Genomic DNA, 23,414 nt, shown 5'->3' on the forward strand with positions numbered 1-23,414 from the left:
GGAAGACATGTGCGATCGTCTTTCTATTCTGTGTCACGTCTTCTTCGCAAGAGAAGCTGTACAGAGTATTCAAGTTGCATGATTTTATCAATCCCGCTATTGAGGCCAGGGGAGACATATGAGCAAACACTCAACAACACTGGATCGCCAAATGAAAATATTCCCATTATCGCACAAAGACAAGATTGCTATTTGAGGACCTATCCACACAACGTATCACATAATGTCATCACAGCCAAGTCGACATGAGGTGTTTTCTTACTTCAACTTACGACTTCAAGACAAATATGTGAGCTATATTCACACAAATTAGTCTCAAATTTAGCAAATACTGCAACCACCACACTTAACCTACTCAACACAATACGTAACCATGGAAATCACAATTAGTGTCTGATTTTCTTTCTGTCTACATGACTGGCTCCTTTTGTTTCATTTCTTCATAATGTATTTCATCAAGCAGGTTATTGAATGTACAGTGTTATTGGTATTAATGCATATATACAAAATAACCAAAACATGAATAGGACAGCTGTCATTTGACAATAGGCAGTATGTCAATAGTGTTGTACAGTGGCAGCCACAGGAGAGTCATTATTGAACATGTTCTTTGTCTGAGCGAAGTATTAGAAATTCTCCATTGCTCGTTTTCATATGGTCTCAGTAGAGGGCGCTGGAGTATTTGCTGGTGTTCATAGCACATTCAATAAGGGTAGCCCAGGCTGAACAGACACTAAAAGTCCATACAAAAGCCTTTGAATGAAATAACATGGAGGTTGTCCACCCTTAGAGTTATCAAAATACTGATTTCCAAACAACTACTGCCACAAACTTAGTGTAATAATGGTCAATATGCACCTATCATAATTTACTATAATGAAGTTAAGTTCAGGCTATGTTGACACATTAATGTGTAGTGTTGTTAACATTTAATTAGATTTTTTAATTTTTTTGCCTTATAAGGAGACATTTTTTTACGTTTCAAATACTACCAAGGTTTTTGAAAATCTATATGAAAAAGAAATACATTTAAATCAATGGTCCATGTATAAAGCAAAGAGCAGGACACAGAATTTTGTTTCATTAAATGCAAAAAAATATTTCCTGTATAGGCTTTCATGCAAAATACACAAAACTTCAAAATGTAAACAATTTACTGTTAAACCTTAACACAGGAAATTGAACATGGTAGATCCCAAACTCCAGACCTCTATAAACCTTACATTATAACAAATCTCAGAGCAGCAGCAAGAAGTGATAGTAATGGCTAGTTGTCAGCTGGAAGAGAATTTGCCCACGACAGACAAACATTAAACTGGCTTAGTCCCTATGCTGTCAATATTGGGACAAAACCCAGACTGGTGTTTGCAAACACACAATCTTTCCCCTTTGGTGAAAATGACACTTTTCGCCTCAAAACACAGGTGATGATATCGAATGCTTCAACAAACAGACCACTTGACACAGGAAATATTTCAAAGTTTTCATTCTTTTTTATCATATTAAGGTTCTCTGACAACACCCTCCTATCAAATATTAAATCTCTTTTAAGAAATGAGCAAAATTTCAAACTGCACTAAACGATAAAATTGATACACAAAATATGCTAAAAATGTGAAAACAATATCTGAAACCTACATCAATTGTACCTATCAAGATAAGAGTTAAATTTATGATTAATTGCAAAATATAGGTTCTCTAACACTTATATTTCTGATCCAACATGTGACAAAAATCGAATTTCTCACAGTGAACAACCAGCTTGTTCTTAGGCTGAGAGTGAACTTACAGATTTTCCAAGACATTTTCTTTTCCACAGTTCCAACAACAAAGAGCCTCTGTCCAATGAACCTGTGTTGACATTGAAGTAGTTGATTATATTCTTAACTGTTTATTGAGTTAAACGGCTAATTCAAACCAGTTTTGTGGCAAACATTCTTGATGTACCCCCTGGTGTGTCCAGCCACCTCAGACATGACCCATGAAAGGTAACGACGTAGATGAGAGAGGTACACCTTTACCCTCCCAACAGGTATGCACCAATTACTCCTAACACCTCCGCAGTGGGGGACTATAGAGACAATGACAGGACCAGGCTCTGTGAGAGATATATTGCATAACACGTCTGGGGAAATCTGCCAGTTTCTCTCATTTACTGAAAAGTAGCTTTTTTCTTTGTTATAAGCTGCTTTGAGGATTTGAACAAGAAGTAATTATCTCTTCAGGATCATCAGAGCGGGTGGAAGGAAGGGCTATGGAGATTAGGGAGCAGACAGTCGGCTATAAGCTGGCTGCTGGGGCAACATTACATCAGAGACAGTTTACGACATACTGCTTTCCTGTGATTAACCTCATGACCAGATGATGGCCGCTTCATGTTAATATCCCCTACAGCATCATGTAACTTGAATAAAAACATGCTAATTTGATTTTTTCAAACAGATCTTCAAAATGATCATTTTGAAACATGAAATGTACATACCCTTTTATTAACTGGAAATAATGGTGATTATATATTTATGACATTTTTCACTCAATCCCTTTTGTCAAACTGAGCCAAAATGTTTGACTTTACACATAAAAGACCATACTGAAATATAAAATATGAAATATGATCCACAGCAAAAGTACTATCATGAAAATTAACTTTTACAAAAAAAGTTTTATAATCAGAGAAATTACTTGAAACCAAAACATTTACAGAAACATTGTCTTGGGAAATATGAATTTCATAGTTCTTTTTAAACCCAAATAACAACTGTTATAAATACATTGCTTCACGTCCACAAATTACCTCATTATAAACAACTTATTCCCAAGGACAACATATTGTCAAGAATGGAGTCATCAAGATGTTCCATCCTTAGTTGGATCAGGTGAGAAATTGTGGCCTCTCATTCCCTTGATGCTCTGTTAGTTTTTCATTAGAAGTAGTTGTATGGTAAATGTCACAGTGCTATTCCCACCTTGTGTACATCAAAATTCCCCAGTGTCATCACACTGACCTCAGCCACAAGAACCGTGTCTCACAAACTAATTCCAATAGTGGAAGTGCTAATTCCCTTCCTTGATAAGTTCATACATCACAGAGAAAAAGAAGAAAAAGTACAAAAGCACCAAAACAAAAAAATCGGAAAAGGTTTCAACATCTATTTTTAACATATTTTCCTTCTAGCACACTATAGCTAACACAGCAAGAACTGAAACTATTTTCACATCACACCTGACTTGTTAAAATCTTTTTTAGAAAACCAAAATATCCTAAAAATCTTGTAAAACAATGATTATGCAAACAACAACAATCCTTACGGACAAACATATTTCAAAAACATTTCCCAGTTACCAATTCTGCATCCTCCACAAGAGAGTTATACTAAATTGTATCATGATTGTTGGTTAAGAAACCTGTTGACATGGCTATCAAACAAGAAAAGTGTCATGTGACCCGCCATTGTCCTCCCATCAAACCATTTCAAATATGACACCCTATACTTAGTATCTCATTGACAACACAACATATATTCCACATGTCAAAACATGATTTATGGCCATTTTTTCCCCTTTATCTGACACAGTCCCCTCAACTTGAACTACAAACCGATGGGCTTCACTTAGGACAATTACCAATGGTACCTGCTTATTTGAGGAGAGGGTTCCAAACCCCTGGCGCCTATTTCTGAGAAAGTGAGCGAAATCTGTGGCTACTTCAACACTGTGTAACCAGCAGTGGCCTGTGTTTAAATCAATAAGGAGTTTGTAACCATAACATGTTAATAAAGTGTTGCGTATTTCATCAAGTAGTAAATACCCATGTAACCAAACAACATAGCTCTGGCTTCACAGACAGTTGGTAGCTGTAGATAAAGGCTATGAGAAGTTGGCTGATAACCTACAGGCTTGTACCTGTAAAGACAGACCACTAATAAACTAAAACGGACAAAGGCTTCCAACAATAAAACTATCAATAACGTATGGTAGTCTACAGGCTAGTAACTCTATTTTTTCATTTTTGTTGTTTTATACTGCAGGTGACTGATTTCCACCTTAACGGCTGTAGTCTGTAAATAATCGACTAGTGAACACTGATCTACACAAAGTAGTGTCATTAGCATACTATGACATGTCAGCAAAGGTTTGTAACTGTACAAACCATCAATAGCATAAACCATTAATCAACCATCGGTGTTAGGATTCATCCTCAAGCTTTAGAAAAAGATATATAAACTTCAAATTATTTCAACAACCTCAGTTCTACGATCTTTATAAAATGTCACAAGTGCAAAGGAGGATAGCAAGCCATATTTAGAGACTGGAATGCTGTTTGAAAAGGTCACATTTGTGCGAGTTCATTCTAAATCACTGAATCGGAAGAGCAGACTAGCTGACACTACATGAAGTCCATGTCACACACAGTGATCTCCATATAACAACATATGAACATGATATACATACAATCATGCAGCTATTATCAAAATATCACGTCATCTTGTCACAGAGATCTAGGTCAGTAGCAGAATCTCTTAACAAGGCATTGTTATCTTTAATAATCTCTACATTAAAGTGCTCCCATTTTAAGTGGAACTACATTAAAGCTAAACAACTTTAAAGTTGCATAACTTCAGATTTGGGCAAAATTACATTAACGTTCTTCCACACATAAGCTGAACTAACTTGCTAGTCACAATAGAACTCTTCATTACCCTCTCAAACAGTATTAGAAATAGAAATCTCTGCTAAATCCTATTAATTTCAGCAGTGGTAATGTTTTCTACAAAATGAATAACATAAACGTGGAACGTGATGGAATGTTCAATAAGTTTCATGCTCCATTATTGGAACATAAACTGTAACCAAGTTACTGCCATATTCATATTTGCTGTCACATCTACAGTAACACTCTCAGATGTAGGTTTCACAGGTCCTATGCTAAAATCAGTTGTCTGGAAGATACTATTTCAGTCCTGTGTTTAAATATTTATACCTGAACATAATCCTACAGAAAGCCATCATAAAATTTAATAATTGATACCGCTTAGTCAATAATAAGGTCCTCAGTATAGCATTTATCACTGGGATTAATTTCTCCCAGTGAACAACCACTTAATTGAATCGAATGATCACATGGAAAAGCTGTTTGCAAAGAGGCTACTTGTTGTTATAGAGATTTAGGGAACATCAAAACCTGCTTTGTTTCTCTTCAAAACCATTAAGAGTTATGTTCGAAACATGAAACATCTAATTCCTTTTCTTCGTTTACTCAATTGATTACTTCAGATGATTCCTGATCAAACTTAATGTAAATTTCCTCCTCACACATTTACAAGACACAACATCTCGTTCTAATAGTTTACTAGAAAACAGATACATTCAGCACTGTTAAAAATATTAAATGATGTTCCTGAAATATGCTATGTGTTTTTTTTAGATTTATTCACATGTTGTATTTTGAAAAAGAGCTACCATGATTTATCATCCACATCTTGATCCTTGTCCATCATGTGTGAATGGTATGTTGACTTGTTTTGTATTTTGTGTGTTTGTCAGAAAGGAAAACATACTGCATCCTGATTTCTGATCTCCCTGTCCTATTTGTTTTGACTTTGAAGTTCCATGGCTGCATATCTATTTTCTTGTAAAAGGAATACAGGAATAAATATGTCAGTTTCAAAGAAGGTGTTGTGTCCATGGGTTTTTACCTCCATATTGAACACGTGTGTTCCATGACTGGCAATTAATGGGGCGGTAGCGTAGCGTTATGGCTATAGCATCCACACATCACAACGTAGAACCGGGTTTGATTCCCCACATGGATACAAACCATGACACCCATTTCTGGTGTCTAGCACACTGTGCTATTGCGGGAATATTGCTAAAAGCAGTGTAAAAACATACTTACTCACTAATAATCAGCATGAAAAATTGAAATATGATTTATCAAATAATGTTATGATATACTGGAGCCCAGATGAATCTAAACTTGCAAGGTTATTATAGCCTAGCAAGGAGTATTATGGATTTACTGTTTCAAGGTCAGTTTATAGAATAGCGTGTCCCCAACAACCCAAGTGGTTTAACTATTGTGTTACCCTCTTGTGCAGCCTAGGGACCAGCTGATATTGGAAATTAGCCAATCACTTTATATCACAGCTCGAGTTGTCAAGCTACAAACAAACATGCTCTGTGCAATCAATACCCAATAGGACGTAACACAAAATATTTACAACATAAACTTGATGCTGTTATTACCATACAAAGGATTATTGCTTTTAACAGAAAGTGCAGAAATCAATAACCATTGTCCAAAAGAAACTAAAGTAACATCTTATCGATTCCATTACATGGTGAGAAAAAAATACTTATCTTGAAAGAATAAACAAGACATCTGATACAGGCAAGTAAGTCTATGATGAAATTTTGGAAAGGTGTGGTTCAATAATCGGGAAGATTCCAATCATTTGGGGCATCATTTCCCTGATGGAGAAAATTTGTAACAGGCTCCCAAGAAATAAAAATACGAAGGTCGTAACTCATCCGAGTGTTACAAAACACAGAGGCTCCTATTCATCCTGTGATGTGCCGATGTCACAAGATGGTGACAGGTGCTTGTCATCAGGGTTGGAGGCTACCCTGCATCAAGTATACCATCATGTTAACCCAATGTGTGCATGGTCAGTGAAGCATTGAGGATTATATAAACATCTAGTCCATATTATATGTGACCCAAATCTAGCCGATAGTCTCCAAGAAAGCTAACATGAATTATACTTATTAAGTGTTCAACTCTATATTCATGTGTCATTACTTCCACAAAGGAGGCAAGCACCTGTGGGGGTTAAACACCACAAACTTTTTTAGCTCAAATATCGCCATGAACGCCAAGGAAAATTCAAGCTATCAGTATCTCATAATCCAATTCAACATAAGATCCATTTGAAAATCTTATTGCTTGTCCAATAACGAGCTTTGGGAAAATAGAGTATTTATCAGCTGATACAAATCAAATCAGTACTGCGACCTAAACTCTGAAGGGAGTCTTACAGACACTTGACTCACTGTTATCTGGAGCTAAGTATAACATAAAGGCAACATGATCACTGCCGAAACAAGAACCTGACAAAAAAGATATTAGCAGAATGTTCATGTGTGTCACATATTTGTCCTGCCTAAAATCCACTAAAATTAAGTTATACACAATCACAGTATAGAATATTGTACAATGGTGTACATAAATTCTGAAAAGCGGCCTCGGACCAAAAGCGAAAAAACGTCTGACAGATAATTCTATCCTCTTTGAACTAAATACATTTAACTAAAGTTAACAGATGTGTTTGAACTTCGCTGACACATTTGTCACACATTACTGTTACCATGATGCAGTACAATCGATTATTTTCTTTGGAAATAAATGTCCATTCTTGAGGTGAAGCCTTAGGGGAGTGAGTCACAAATTCCCAATATACAAATAAGAGAAATTGATCACCAAATGTCTGCTTGACTTTCACACAAACCTGTCAGAATGTTTCGACTCGATAACCGTATTAGTGTTGATGATCTGACCCACGATATTAATAAAGGATTGACTCACTGTGGGTAAAATCATTACTCTTCTCCAAGGATACTAAGTAGAACAAACTGTCTGCTTGGTATATCCAATCGACAGGTAATCTCAATCTAAATACCCTTCACACATGGGATAGGTACTGATCAGCAGATTGACTACATTCAATATCATATTTCTCAACAGAAAAATCCCATGGAGACTAATAATCTCTGATAATGTATTAGATAGAAACAAGTTATTCGTTAAGGATTTTTAATTCATGTTACTTAGGATTCTTATTCTCTTGTTATTATTTATTTCATTAAATCAAATTTGTTTTAAAACTTAATGCTTTGAAAAGTATTTTATAAACCACAATATTTAAGTAAGTAATTTAAAATATACATTACATTCTTCCATACCTATACTAGCCAACGCTATGATAATTAAACATTGATCATGTAGTCAATGAAATAAGACAATATTGGTAAGTGTATAACAAAGTTTTAAATTACTTTTATTTATAAAACTACTAATCATATTCCACATCTTTTTACAACATCCCAAGTGCATCTTTTTACCTGACTGTGCAGCAGAAATTCCACCACTCAACCAATTAATCACATTCTGTATTCACTACCAGTACATCACAATAGAAGCTCTCAATGTCAAGCAAGAGCTCAGAAGCTTACACTGCATCCAAAATGAAAGACCTCTTGTGAATTGCAGTGACATTCCATACCTAAGCGTACATTCCAAATAATGCATTCATTAATGACCTGGTCTGATCACCAGACAAATTAGTATTCCCTCCATGAAGAATCTGAGTTGAACCAAGTTCGCCTGTATTGGGTTACAATCAATTTCATGTTTATTGGCAGAATTTCTAATTCACACCAGACAAGGTAATCCTGGCAATTTTTCTGAAACAAAGACATCTTGCAGTTTGGTTACAGTCAAGCTGTAAATTAAACGGAACCAGGGATAAATCACTGGCAAGATGGTACAGGGCCTATACATTCAGGTTCTCCTCATCACACATGTCATATAAATTATCTCCCTTGGAAATCCAACCTCTATTTGAAATTAACCTTTATTTATTAAAATGGTAACACTTCTTGGCCATCAACAAACTCAATAAAAATATTTGGCTTCTTCACATAAATATTTTGAACAGACTCTGAGATTCTAGTATAGCTTTAATTTCTTTAGTGAGTGAGTGAGTGAGTGAGTGAGTGAGTGAGTGAGTGAGTGAGTGAGTGAGTGAGTGAGTGAGTGAGTGAGTGAGTTAATGTTTATGCAACATCAGCAATATTCAACAAAATGTACTTTGCAGTAAACATTTCATGGTATTTCCTGCTTTACATGCACATGATAAAGTAATTGCATTAGTGAAGAAACACTGAAACATATTATGGCAGGTATTATCACCTTCCCACTCTAAACAGCCGTGTTTCAGAGGAACAAAGTGTGCACCACATATCAACATTAAACTGGCCCTGGAATTAATCACTTACTCACCAGCTGTATAACTTACAGTCTATCCCTATCAAATACTTCTAGACATTTTCCATTGAAAGGGGCACAAACATTTCAAGTATTATTTTCTTCCTGTGGAATACAACACAGAAGGAACGCCAAGAACACAACAGCCATTGCAATATTCCCCTTAACAATGATTTCAAGTGCTGTGCACTAGCCAGCCTTACCCACACCCCACAGGTACCAGCCTGACATAACATAGGAGTGACAACCGATACAGTATAAACAGATTATACACCAGTCCATATACCACCACTTCAATAGCAGAGACAGGAAAAGCTCGAATACCAATAGATCTATTGCAAATAAGCGTGAACAGTAGGTGTCTTGATCAAGTCAATATTATAGCTTGGTTCTGAGGGGCTGAACTAGAGTTAGCCTTTAGTAGGTCAGTAGTCAATGCAATCATTGTCAACAGCTTCCCGTTTTCAGGTACAATGCTGAGAATCATGGGAAATGTTTCTGCGGTTCTATTATTACATTATTATTGATTATAACGAGTCTGAAATCACATGGGAAAGCAGGGTATGCTGTTATATAAGAGATTGAATGCAAGATGAAGCTTATTTGAACCAGTGAAAAAAAACAAACTGAATTTAAAACAGGATCCAAAATCTACAGCATCCCACTGGATTTTCTTCCATGGGGATTTTATCAGTGGATATTACAATCATTTTATAATCTTTGTTAAAATCAATAACCTGTTTCTTAAAATATATTAAATAAACAAGTTTCATGATTCATCTTAAAGCAGGTTACTCAAACGAATTAAAAAAGTATTCAAATTCCATTATAGATATTCAAAGAGATATGTGTTTTCCCTGGGACATGCTAACGCCACTTGTCAAGAAAATGCTTTGTTGATGTGAAAATACATTAAAGAAAAATACATTTTGTCAAGATTTGAATTTCAATCATATCCATTTGGCATGCTAGTTTATTCTCTACTGACAGATTGTGTATTGTTTGTTGGGCTACTTGGGGCACACTGAAAGAATGTGTAATGTGATGAGTTTTCTAAGAAAACCAATAGCGATGTAGGGCTTGAGGTATACAGTGTCAGTAAATGGCTGTGCTGCAGTGTAAATGTATTCTTGCAGGTCTGCGGAGAATAAGGTTTGACATGAAATTCAATACAAGAGAAAATATTTGAATATACCATGGAAACAGAAATTGAATCTGATGTCAAAAACCTGAGAAACTTGTTCCTGAAATTGAAATTGAAGAAAAATTCTATTCCTTGGATATGTTTTTAATATAATCAGTCTGACATGCTGGAACATATGCATCTGTTTTGTTTTCAGCAGAGATAAAGTGAAAACTTTATATTGCAGAAATCGTGTTTCCATGGTGATTTCAAATCTTTCTCAGTCACAGTAATGACTGTATTACAAACTGGCTACAATCAATATTGACATAAAAAAAATTCAACAATGTGTATATTTTCTTTCTTCATTGTTGGAATAAATTCAACAACACTCAAATTGTATCCATGAATTTGTTCTCAACTCAAGAGTGAGTCCACCAGCAAAAACTTGATTACAGTATAATTTTCAGGTGATCTTTGTGTGATGATAGATGCCATTATATGCTGATCTTACCAGAACAAAAAAGAACTTTATAAAAACTCATTCTTCAAGCAATTACAAACAATAGAGGTTCACACAGAAATGATGTAGCCAATTTTCACACAGAGGTCTACTTTCACTATAGGAATGGTTTCCATCTTACCTGAGTGGAGCGAGTTCTTGGGCCATTTCCACTAATCAGTGCAGCATAAATGGTGACATCCACATATTCCGGTAATTTTTCCCTGTCAAGAACTTGTGCAGTGGTAAGCCTTCCAGTTGATTTATTAATGTCAAATATCCTTCCTGCGGAGCCTGAAATGCCTGTGAGGAAGTATTCTACACGTAATCCAGACTGGGAAGATGTGGCATCTACTTGCAAAACGCTTGTACCAACAGGCTGGTTCTCTTGAACACCACTACTGTATGAACGTGAAGAGAATATGGGACCACCACTTTCAGATATGACCAAAACTGTAAAGTCCATGCTTGTTGATTTGGGATCGGGCCTCCCATCGTCCTGTCCATGGTCAGTGGCCTTGACTGTCAGGGAGTAGGAGACAGGATTAACAGGGAAGTTCTTCAACAGGTTCAACTGTCCGCTGGAGGACAATGAGAACAGAGTAGTATCACCAGACACCATACTGAATGATATGCGTCCATTATTACCTGCGTCTGGATCATCTGCTTCAATTCTGGTGATGATGCTACGAGTGGCACTTGAAGAAACAGGAAATGTATTCTGAGACTTAAATGTTGGTGCATTGTCATTTACATCAAGGATCATAAGACTGACAATTTTCGTGGAAGAGAGTCTCAAAAGTGGATCTGTTGCCTGATCTGTTGCCATGACGGTTATTGTGTAGAGGTCAGATACTTCTCGATCAACCTTCTCATGGATGTAAATATCACCAGTTGCAGGGTTAATCTGGAAGTTGTTGCCCACAGGATTCTGTTGAATGATGCTGTACAGAATCTGTCCGTTTGGACCCGAGTCCGCATCAATGGCATTAGCAGAAGCCACATTCTTGCCCTTTGAGGAATCTTCCCTCACAGAGCTTGAGATGGACCCATCAGTGAATATGGGAGCATTGTCATTGGCGTCAAGGACATTGACAACGAACGAGGTGCTGGATGACAGTGTTTGGTGTTCACCATCCCCAGCATCAGACACCATGATCTCCAAAGTAAACTTCTTGATGCTCTCGTAGTCCAGGGGTTTGTTCAGGTAGAGTTTACCTGTGTGCCTGTCCAGGTTGAAGAAGTTTCCATTGTTACCAATGTTGATGTCATAGAAGAGGACGGCATTGTTGGCAATGTCATCATCCACTGCAGAAAACGAGGCAATAAGTTTTCCAGGCTGGGTTGACTCAGGGATGCTGGCTTCTGATGGAGGAGAGACAAACAATGGTATGTTGTCATTGAAGTCCATGACAGTGATGTGCAGAGTAGCAGTGGCACTGAGGCGGTTGCTCACATCTACAGAGTCAGATGCCAAGATGATAAGGTCGTAGTGATCTATCGTTTCACGATCTAGTTTACCGATGAGAATGACATTACCCGATGTTTCATCAATCTTGAACTTCTTCTCTTCATTTCCAGAAAGGAACACGTAAGAAATTGCTCCATTTTCTCCAATATCAACATCAGTGGCTGTGACAGTAGTGAGTCTCACTTCAGGCTGGGCATTTTCCATCACAGATGAAGTGTAGATTTGCTTCGAGAAGATTGGTGGGTTATCATTATCATCTGTGACATAAACTTTCACTAAAGCAGTTTCATGAAGACGTTTCAGTCCGTTATCGGTTGCTGTTACCTCAAAAGCATAATAATCCCTTCCCATGAGATTCTGCATACTTTCTCTATCAAACGATTTCAATGTGAATACCTCTCCTGTTTGAGGATTTATAGTAAAATTGGTTTGATCACCTCCAACAGAGAAAATAATCTCTGCATTTCTACCTATATCAGCATCTGTTGCCCGAACTGTTCCAGTGAAGGTTCTCAAGGGCATGTTTTCTCGAACATAGAATTCATAAGTGTCATTGCTGAAAACTGGTTTGTTGTCATTGTCATCAAGAATGTGAAATGTTATGTTGGCTACTGAGCTTCTAGGTTCTTCACCCTGGTCGCTGACAGTCACAGACAAGGAATAGATGTCCCTTTCTTCTCTGTCTAGCTCATGAGCAACATAGAGAGTACCATCAGGAAATATACCAAACCTTTGTTGCAGATTTCCTCTTGTGATGTTGTAGACGAGAGCACCATTCTGGCCCAAGTCTTCATCAATGGCAATAAGTTGGAATATTGGTTCATTGACTGGTTTAGACTCATGGATAGACCTCTCATAATGACTGCTTTGATAAACAGGGTTATGATCATTGACATCTTGGATGAAGACAGTGATGTCGACAGTGGTAGAGAGCTGGGGTGTTCCTGCATCAGTTGCAGTTACAGTAAGGGTGTGGGTGGTTCTGTTGGATGGCAGTTGGTCGAGTGGCTTGTTCAGGTAAATCACTCCTGTCTGGGCCTTTATCATGAACACATTATTAGAATTAGAAGTCAGGGTGTAGGAAAGATCCGAGTTGGGCCCAAAGTCAGCATCCCTAGCTTCTGCATGGTAGATGTTGCGACCGATTGGCCAGTTCTCATGGACGGAGGTCTCCATGGTTTGGTCCACAAAGACAGGTGAGTTATCATTGATGTCAGTGACCTCCACCTTCACCGATGTCTCCCGGAAGCGAGAACCACCACTTGCAATTACCTTCAGGTGGAACTCAGACTGTACTTCTCTGTCCACCTTCTTCACAGTGGTAATCAGCCCAGACGTTCTATCAATTTTGAAGATTCCATAAGGATCGCCCCCGACAATAGCATATGTCACAGGGGAGTTGTCTGACACAGTTGCCGTCACTCTTCCAACACTTCTGCTCACATCAGGAATCTGATTTTCACCAACTTCTTCAATAGAGAATGTGTAGCTCTGACCACTAAATTGTGGAGCAGGGTCGTTAACGTTGGCGACTGTGACCTCCAAAGAAGCATCAGGGGATGCAATCTTACCTCCACCATCAGTACTCCGCACAGTCAGACGGTATGGGCTGCGACTCTTGTCCAGCTGTTTGGTTGTCCGAACTATTCCAGTGGATGCTTCAATGGAGAAGCTGCTGAAGCTGTCCCCAAAGAAGCTGTAGGTGATGCGTCTGTTGAGTCCTTCATCTGGATCAAAGGCAAACACCTGGACCACATCAGTCCCTGATGGCTGGTTCTCTAGGATACTGCTGAAGTACTGTCGGGGTTGGAATGTAGGAGCGTTGTCATTCACATCATTCAGGTTTACTATCACAGAGGCTGTGGATGAAAGTGATGGGTTTCCACCATCTCTAGCTATTACTAAGATGGTGTATTTAGGAACAGTCTCTCGATCTAACTCTTTAGCTGTTCTGATCCTGCCACTGATAGAATTCATTTGGAATGTGTTTGGATAGCTTCGATCAACACTTGGGTGAAACAGGTACCGGACAGTTCCATTCAAGCCTTCGTCAGTGTCTGTTGCTGTTAAAGTGATGATATCAGATCCAACTCCTATGTCCTCTCGAACATTCACATCATACATTGATCGATCAAATGTTGGAACTACATCATTCTCATCAAGAATCTCAACAATCAGCGTGGTGTAGTTTCTGAATATCTGAGCACCTCCATCTTTTGCCGATATATTCATGATGACCTGGAAGGTAGTTTCATGGTCAAGCTTGTCCTGGGTAGTTACAAGACCTGTAGCTGGATCAATCCGGAACCAATTCAGTTCATTTCCTGTCACAATTGAATATGACAATGCAGAGTTTGGGCCTGAATCTTCATCTGAAGCTGTCACACTTTCAACAAAACTTCCTGGCAATTCAAGTTCGCTCATCTTCACCCTGTACTCATGTTTCGCAAAAACAGGAGCATGGTCGTTAGCATCACTTACATAGATAATCAGATGGCCGGTGGAACTACGTTGAGGGTATCCATGATCCACTGCTTTCATTGTGAGGTTATACATGCTCACTTTCTCCCTGTCCAAATCTCCAATGACCTGAATCAAATTTATACTTAGGTATTGACTAAAGAGTGTGACAAGTTTAAAATGTCCAAGTTCATTACCTCCAATGATTGAGAGAGATGTGTTACCATTTTCACCAGAATCATCATCAGTGACAGACACAGATGCAACCTTTTTACCAGGAGTTACATTCTCATCCACTGTAGCAAAATCCTTACTTCGGTCTGGATAGTAAGTGAAACTTATAACGGGATCGTGATTGTTTTCATCATTGATGATGACAGTGACATAAGCACGACCAAGGAGGGATGGTGATCCTCTGTCTGATGCCTCTACAGTCACCAAGCAGCTGTTCGGGATACACCTCAGTGAACGAGCACAGATTCTTGTACAAGTCAAGGGAGTTTTTAATGTCCTGATCACACCTGTCCTTTCCTCCACTCTGAACTGTCCACTGTTCTCATCACTCAGGCTGTACACAATTTCTGCATTCAAACCTTTGTCAGCATCTGTAGCATGGACAGTTACTACAGCTGTATTAATTGGTGCACTTTCGTTCACTTTAGCCTCGAACTCACTTGGGTTAAATGTTGGGTTGTTATCATTGGTGTCAGTTATTGTAATATCTAACTGTATGAATCCATATAGGGGTGGTGTCCCACCGTCACTGGCCGAAACGTTCAGTTTGTATGAGTCCCTCGTCTCACGGTCTAAAACTCCTTGGACTTCCAAATACATAAATGGTGTTATGGAACTTGGGGGAATGAGTCGAAATTTACCATCATCATTGCCTGAAATAATTCTATAACTTGTAATAGTTCCATTTTCTCCTTCATCAGCATCGGATGCAGTGACTAAAAGTTGTTGGGAACCTGTTCGCGAATTTTCGGGTATTGCAACAGGATAAACAGATTCTTGAAACACTGGAACATTGTCATTGATATCCTGAACTTTCACGAGAATTTCCATCGGTTGACCGGACAGAGCAGGGTGTCTTCCAATAATGAAAATATTGATCTGATCTTCAGATAGTGACTCTCTGTTTATAACTTGCAAAGTTTTAATTTTGCCTGTTGAACTTTCTAAAGTGAAATATAGCGACGGTGTTGGCATAGTGTAAGTATACCCGGCCGTTGTGTTGATTGTCCCTACCGTCGTTCCAATGGGTGACTCTTCAGGTATGTAAAATATCACCCCTGGGCCCTGGCCTTGAGAAAATTTCACTAAAAACTGTAATAATATGATACATATGACATGATATGAAGTCCTTAAAGCAGGCCTCTCGATGCTGTTTTTAGCCGAGGCCATGTTGCAGCAGGAGCACACGCACGGTCGCACGAGCCCTGTGTACACACCTGTGCTTGAAGCTGTATTCCAGCTAGCTAACCAACAAACATGATCTTCCTTTCCAAACTTTCCATCACCCAAGTGTTCCAGTGACAAAACAATCGCCTAAGTTTTGCATGGTGGACGTACAAACCTCTTGATAACGACTTTGATATCCAGGTGAACTTTGAGGGTCCCTCACCAGCGTATTTCCTGTGTCACCGCCGTCAATCGACCGATATGACTCTCACCGCTCACCTTTACAGTGCTCGTCCCTGTAACGGACATCTACAGTGACACAAACGTACACAGTCCACGAGAAACATTCTCACTCACGTCGGTATCATCTTGAATGTATATCCGTGGCTTCTTACATTTACTCAAATTCAAACACACACAGTGTTTTCACAGTAAGACATAATTCTCTTAGGCCGTGTATCTCTCACGGTAGCGAATGCGTGCAATGGGAACGTGACGTCACAACGCTCCGCCCACTGCTGGTTGATTGACAAGCCAGCTGTGTGTATTGTCAGTAACGACACGGTTACGAGGTAGACATCGCCTGCTAGGCCACGCCTCTTGTGTTGATAACACAGTACACCTTCAGTTCATGTCAGTTTGACAAACAGAAAGAAACGATTTTCAACCAAAGCATAATTATCGACTGACCATCTCCATTTTAGATTGTTGTGTTATGGTACATATTTTCACACGTAGACTCGTGCTGTTCTCGTTCACGTTTTCAAAATGTGTTATTATTTTCTTTAAAGATGTGGCAAGGCTAATTTTAAGGAAAGACTCTGCAGAAGTAAAATAAATGAGCAATATGTACCGTCTAAGTCAATAAATCACCTGCTCGGAATAGTAAAAACTAAAAACTTTTCACACACGAACAATAGATTACTCGGCTGACTTTTCAACGGCTTAAAACGGGAAGTAAACCCAGGTGTGTCGGCCACATATGTCTTTGATGACATTTCTTCAAACCGAATGTACAAATCGCAAGTATCAGGTATCCATTGGTACATATCACGTTCATGTAACATACATATATAACAGTTAATAGATGTATAACAGTGTTACATGATGTCTATCTTTATCATATTGACAACGCTGTGTGGCATAAAGTCGTATTCGTAATGGTCGTGTTATAAACTGTAATAATCACTCGTGGCTATATATTTCCTGTGTCATAACAGCGTGCATCAATGCTTTAAATGAGTACACATATATTGAGATTCCATCGAAGCGGGCTCAGCGAAGCGTATATCCGCTCCGCCCACGAAAATGACTGACAACCGAGCTGTCCAATCACAAGAGACCCAAGAAGCCAAGCGGACTCAGCGCAAACCTTCTTCGTTGACATACCTATCATCCGTTTTTTTTACCTGTTGGCCGCAATCTGTAGTGTTGGAAGGTAAACACCAGTAGCCAATTAATCAGGCGGGTCAGCAGGGGAACAAAGAAAACTCAAAGCAATTTACACAACTTTGCAATAATTATCGCCGAAGAGGACGCTCTTATGACGAGAGAGTACACACACCTTTCAAGTCAACAAACGCACCAATTGGTATGGAAACAATACATAGGGTTTAATATGTTAAGACTCAGTTTACAAATTGAAATTCAATGTGCCCTTTCTGAAGGTAGTAGATTATATCATCACACGTGGTACATGTCGAGAAGCCTGGGGATAAAAATGTGGAATTATCCCAAGCGAGTGATATCATTACTGCCTTGCTTGAAGCATCGAAGATATGAAACGATAGCAGATGGTGGCAAGTGATATTATAAACCGCACGCGCTGAGACATTACTTAACCCCAGTCTCTGGGTCGTGAGTAATCGTTTTAACTGGAAATTAAAGACACTTAATACTTGAAAGTAGTGTCACAAGTTACTATGTAATTTAAAACTTCAAATAAGATATATTGAATAACGTAAATATTCAAGATATTCGTTCGCTTTGCAAAATATGTATTTAACAAAAACAAATCACGTGGTTGTTGATTCTGTTTTCGTAACCAAGTTTCTATGATCATATAAATGCTATTATTCTGCGTTGGTCTTATTAAGTGATCAAATTTCAATGTAAAAAAAAAATTCAATACAGGTTATTGAGAGAAGGGAGGTAACTCCAACATCGATCAACACCAATGGCGCACGTTTTTGCAGCTGCAATGAACATTCCCAACATGTTGTGGACGTGAGGCTTATTCCATCGTGATCAGTATATCACGTGTTTGACAGTTCATGCCAAAGAGAGGAATAAATTAATATGACGCATCAAATCAGTTATATACAATTATGACTCTCGTCACATTTATATGACTTGCATGTTCCGTGTAACTGGTTTGTTGCTAATCCACTTTAAATGCGTATTAATACACAAACAAAAGCAGATCAGTCGTCGTTCTTTGTTCCAGGTAAAATACAGACACACACGCCATCAAGCAAGCAAGAACGAACGCACGCACGCATGCACGCACACCCACACACACACAAGCGTTTCCATTTTAATTCGAAAATTTACTGTACAGATGTTATTTTCCAGTTGTTAGATAAAATAAACTTCACAGATTTGAGTAGAGCGGAGATCATGTTCAGCTCGTCTATAATGTATACGATGGCGGACAACTGAATCCTTCCTGCCTGGCTGATCAGACAGACGTTGATGGCGGGCGTTTGAAGGCAGAGACAAACAGATATAAGAACTGTCTGGACGTAACGTTTGAGGATGACAGAATATACTGATAAATCTGTCAGAAATATAGTACAGGCGCTAGACACATTTGTCAACTTCTGGGCTTCACAGGTGACGTGACGTCATACACCAACCCACGTGCAGAATCTCGCCCTTTATCGTGCTTCAAGTAGGGGTGGAGTAATGACTAGGATATACTTGAGCTTCTATGTCGTATATAACAATATTGTCAATTTGGGTGATGATTTATACCGGGAACTCTATTTCTAGTACATTTATGGCTTTATATATTGCGCAGGGCGAGATATACACTACTTATGTTGTACAGTGTTACAGGTAATACGAAAACAATTTGTGCCCAAATTACCGCGTATCTTGAATATTCATCATACTTACTTACAACCAGCGTAAACGGAAACATAAGACCAACAAGAGGAACCGCTAGTTGTCCTGTCTGGTTCTCTTATTTTCATTGTTTGGAATCTTGGTCAGAGTATAGTATAGCTACGGAACTATTGTCGATTCCTTTCAGTTAGCTGTAGGTTTATGTTATGATGCTAAAGGCATATTTTACACTTACTCAACATAACTAGGATGATAATGATTCTTTAAAGACAAACACATTCTATAGTCAATCGCAAAGATTTAGCTAGTATCTTAATTTACGTCTGTCTTAAAGAAACCGTTGTTGCATATATACATGTACGTTTTGGTGAGGTAATGTTCAATATCTGTGAATGGATGCTCTTTCTACTGATCAGTGGAGAGTCTGTTCGAGACTATTTACAGACCACCCCCACTGGTGAGCTGAACGTGACATTAAACAACAAACAGAACATATGACCTATTTATAACTAAATGCTTATCAAACATCTGAACTGAGTTTGTTTACATCACGGAGCTTAATATTATGTTACAAAACCCCACACAATATATGTTTATGTGTATCAATTTATGCTTTTTTTTGCAACCGTCGATATGTTCTAAAACTTAAGGTAAATAAAGAATTAAGTTTGAAATGTTCGTAAATAAACACAATATTTATTATAATTCGGAAAGTTTATTGTAGTTTAGTCCAGATTTTAGCGCTGAGGATATCACTGTTGTACAAGCTTGCCGACACATTATATTGAAAACAATCCGATGCTATCATCCCATCTTTTAAGATAGTTTTATCTTACCACAATTAACACCTTTGTCTCCAGACAGTCTGATTGCCTCAAGGCTACGTGTTGATTGCCCGTGTGTGAAGACACACTTTGTAGCCGATAACTGTAAAACAATAAACTAATTAATCCCTCCTAAAGCTCTGTGTTTAATTACCCCGATATGCGTGAGTAATGGGCTTATGAACGGTGACACTTGGATTAGAAATGTGTCTAGACAGATAGCTATAAATTCTCACAGCCGACACGTCAGTGCATCTGCAATTAGTGACGTCACGTGATTAATTTGACTGTGACAGTTGTCAGTTTCCATTGTACGCTAATTGTAGGCCTCCTTTGAGTTGAGTAACTCCGTAATGTCGGTGAATGTTATAAATATGTAAACACCATCTTGGTTGAGATACTGAATTAATATAGATGAACTGCGCATGAGTGAACTATGTCATTGCCACGGAATCTGGGAAGAATGCTTCTGAAAATGTTAATTCTGAAATAAATTGTTCAATTTGAAAACCAATAATATTGGTATTGATATAGTACCAACAAAATCCCCATTTTTACGTATATTATCTTTCAGTTTGTAACACAGACTCTGTAGCAAATATATCCAAGAAAGACCACGCAAGTCTCTATTACATTATGTTACAAACAGTCTTTTCAACCATGATGGCCGCATTCAACCAGTGTTTAGCGGTAGTAATCAAGGAATACTCAAGCGTCCATATATAAAACACAACCTTAAACATGATTACAACTGTAAATAGCTATAAAACACTACCAGGAAAGGTCAAATGGAGATTAAAACTCGTCATCAGTGTTGCCCCGTTGATACCCAAGTATTTGTATTACAGTCGAAAGTTAATTTCCCTGAAGTATACTGGAATACTAGAAGTTAATCGTAATACATGTTATGGTTAAAATAAAATGATTTTATTAATTAAATTGTTTTATTCATGAACCCACACATTAAACTTATTGCGTAAATGTTTACATTACGAATCTAACCAGCAGAGGGCCCGACAAAACCCCACCCGGACAAATCCTGCAGGACAAAATGTCTACACACTGCAGACAAAATCCCAGCACTCTGAAAAATGACGCACAGTTTATTTGGAAATAGATGTTTTTATTCTTCCTCTTAACCAAACAGTATTGATCATGAGCACTAATAACATGATTTAACGCAATCTCATAGCAGAATGCATCATCCTGGTACGTCTTCACGGTATAAGCCTCTAAAGCATCATTATAGAATAGCATTATCGTAGATGATGTACAGAAGCACTAATAGTATAATTCAATACAATCTCACAACACAATGCGTCATCCTGGTATATCCTGATATTGACCATAAGCACATAAGCACCAATAACATAATTCAATACAATCTCATAACACAACGCATCATCCTGGTATATCCTGATATTGACCATAAGCACATAAGCACCAATAACATAATTCAGCACAATCTCATAACGCAACGCATCATCCTGGTATATCCTGATATTGACCATAAGCACACAAGCACTAATAACATAATTCAGCACAATCCCATAACACAATGAATCATCCTGGTATATCCTGATATTGACCATAAGCACACAAGCACTAATAATATAATTCAGCACAATCTCATAACACAATGAATCATCCTGGTATATCCTGATATTGACCATAAGCACATAAGCACAAATAACATAATTCGACGCTATCTCATAACATACATCAACACAATCTGCTGTTGTTGTGTCCAATGCTAGATAGACAATTTGGAATGTCAATCTTTCCCTCTTTTCGGCAACAACATATATAAAGGAGATTTTTTCCTATGTCAGTAATTTTGGTTTGTCCAAAGACATTTTGTTCTTGGGGATTTTGTGCGCCATCATTTAACCCTGCTCACATATTAGATCTCTTGTCCACAAATCTCCATCATCATCGTTGAACCACTGAGTTACGTATATCTCATATTTCTTCTATATTTCAACCGAATGAATGAATGTCATCTAATGAAGACATATGCACTGGATAATCTATAACCCGAGGACTTGATACATTAATTAATGGCAAAAATACACACCATCACACCATATACACTCTTAAAAAAGTAGGGGAACCTGAACTTTCAAGTTGGATAGGGAGTGTAAACGTTAATAAACGTTTCAAGGACAGACATCTTATGAACGCACCACCATTTCCCTCTATTATCACCCCTAAACACAACGCATGATATGCAGGTGCATGGGGTCCAATTCTTGATTTTGACGTTTTTTCAAGAAGGTCGAGAAATCACTTAGAACATTAATTTTGACACTCATCTTGCATCAGACATTTGTTAGTGTTTGTTTCTAGTTGTCTGATGAAAAATGCAAATTACATGCCATACACCAATCATCTTTCAAAAGCGACTACATTCCAAATAACTATGGTTGTAAGTAAGTGCAAATGGTGATGCACTCTCAAAACATTCAATAATATCATATCAACAATGATTAACTCCGATGAATCTCCTAAATTTTTGTAATCGTAAATAAAAATAAAAGAAGTTCCCCTACTGCTTTAAAAGAGTATGGTAAAACACCCAAATCAGGTTTGGTTTACTAACAATCTTGATTGGGATTTACGTGTACTAAAATACATGCAGTTGAGTATTGTGAGCATTGGTTTACGTCGCCTTTTGTATTATCCCAGTCATATCAGGGCAGGGAGCACCGGACATTGTGCCCATGTGGTCTTGTGACAAGCCACCCCAACGTAACCCCACCACCCAAACGTATAGCTGATACGACGCGGCTCGCTTGTAGACGCCGAATGACTGACAGGCACGATGAGTGTGACTGATGGATGTCAATGTCGTTCTGGGAGGTGGTTGTGACGTCACGACTGCGTAAATACCCGTCATATCTCGTTGCGGTTATGTGGGTGCGCTAGTTTTTCATCAAGAATTGGTTTCAATGGCTTTAAAATATAAAGGTTGAAAACCTACAGATTTTAGAGGCATTGCCAGTTGCTACAGATGCGTCATATGTGTCAACTTCCAACCGTCCGCAAAGTTTTTAATCTACTTATCACACACAGATAATAATTGCTCACATGTTTGGGCTTTGCATTGTTGAGCATTGCGCTTGTTTGCTTTGTGCATGGTGATAACATTCCATGGCTATCTACGTGGGAAAGGTCTACACATTTAAGATTACGTTAACAGTTTACTACAGCCGTATGCAAGCACTCATACACTTCTTTTGTCGGGCTTTTTAATGCTGCACTCAACAATTGTCCAGCTATCAGACGTTGTTCTGGACCAGATAATCCCGTGACTGACATCATGAGCATCGATCTTTTCGCAGATGGGATAAGATGATATACAGCAACAAATTTAACGAACCTGACCACCCAAAGCCGGAAATCGCTTTCTGCAAACATCGGATGTCTGTTCCAGCCTGTGTTTCTTCAAGCCGGTTAAATTCTAAAATTCACATATTACAAAACAAAAATTTGCAACTCCAATACGTAAAACCAGA

The 23,414-nt window shown here is 38.2% G+C and overlaps 1 protein-coding gene across 1 annotated transcript in view; it reads right to left on the reverse strand.

The window, feature by feature from the left end:
- The window catches only part of LOC137274239 (protocadherin Fat 4-like), a 141,742-nt gene extending 125,316 nt beyond the window's left edge, over positions 1 to 16,426 (reverse strand). Inside the window, exon 1 of the mRNA XM_067807305.1 lies at positions 10,814 to 16,426. Coding sequence (XP_067663406.1) covers positions 10,814 to 16,006 — 5,193 coding nt within the window. The 5' untranslated portion in view covers positions 16,007 to 16,426. The remainder of the gene's footprint in view (positions 1 to 10,813) is intronic.
- Positions 16,427 to 23,414: the final 6,988 nt, after the last annotated feature.

The sequence above is a fragment of the Haliotis asinina genome, chromosome 2 (assembly GCF_037392515.1).
Source record: "Haliotis asinina isolate JCU_RB_2024 chromosome 2, JCU_Hal_asi_v2, whole genome shotgun sequence".
Lineage (NCBI taxonomy): Eukaryota > Metazoa > Mollusca > Gastropoda > Lepetellida > Haliotidae > Haliotis > Haliotis asinina.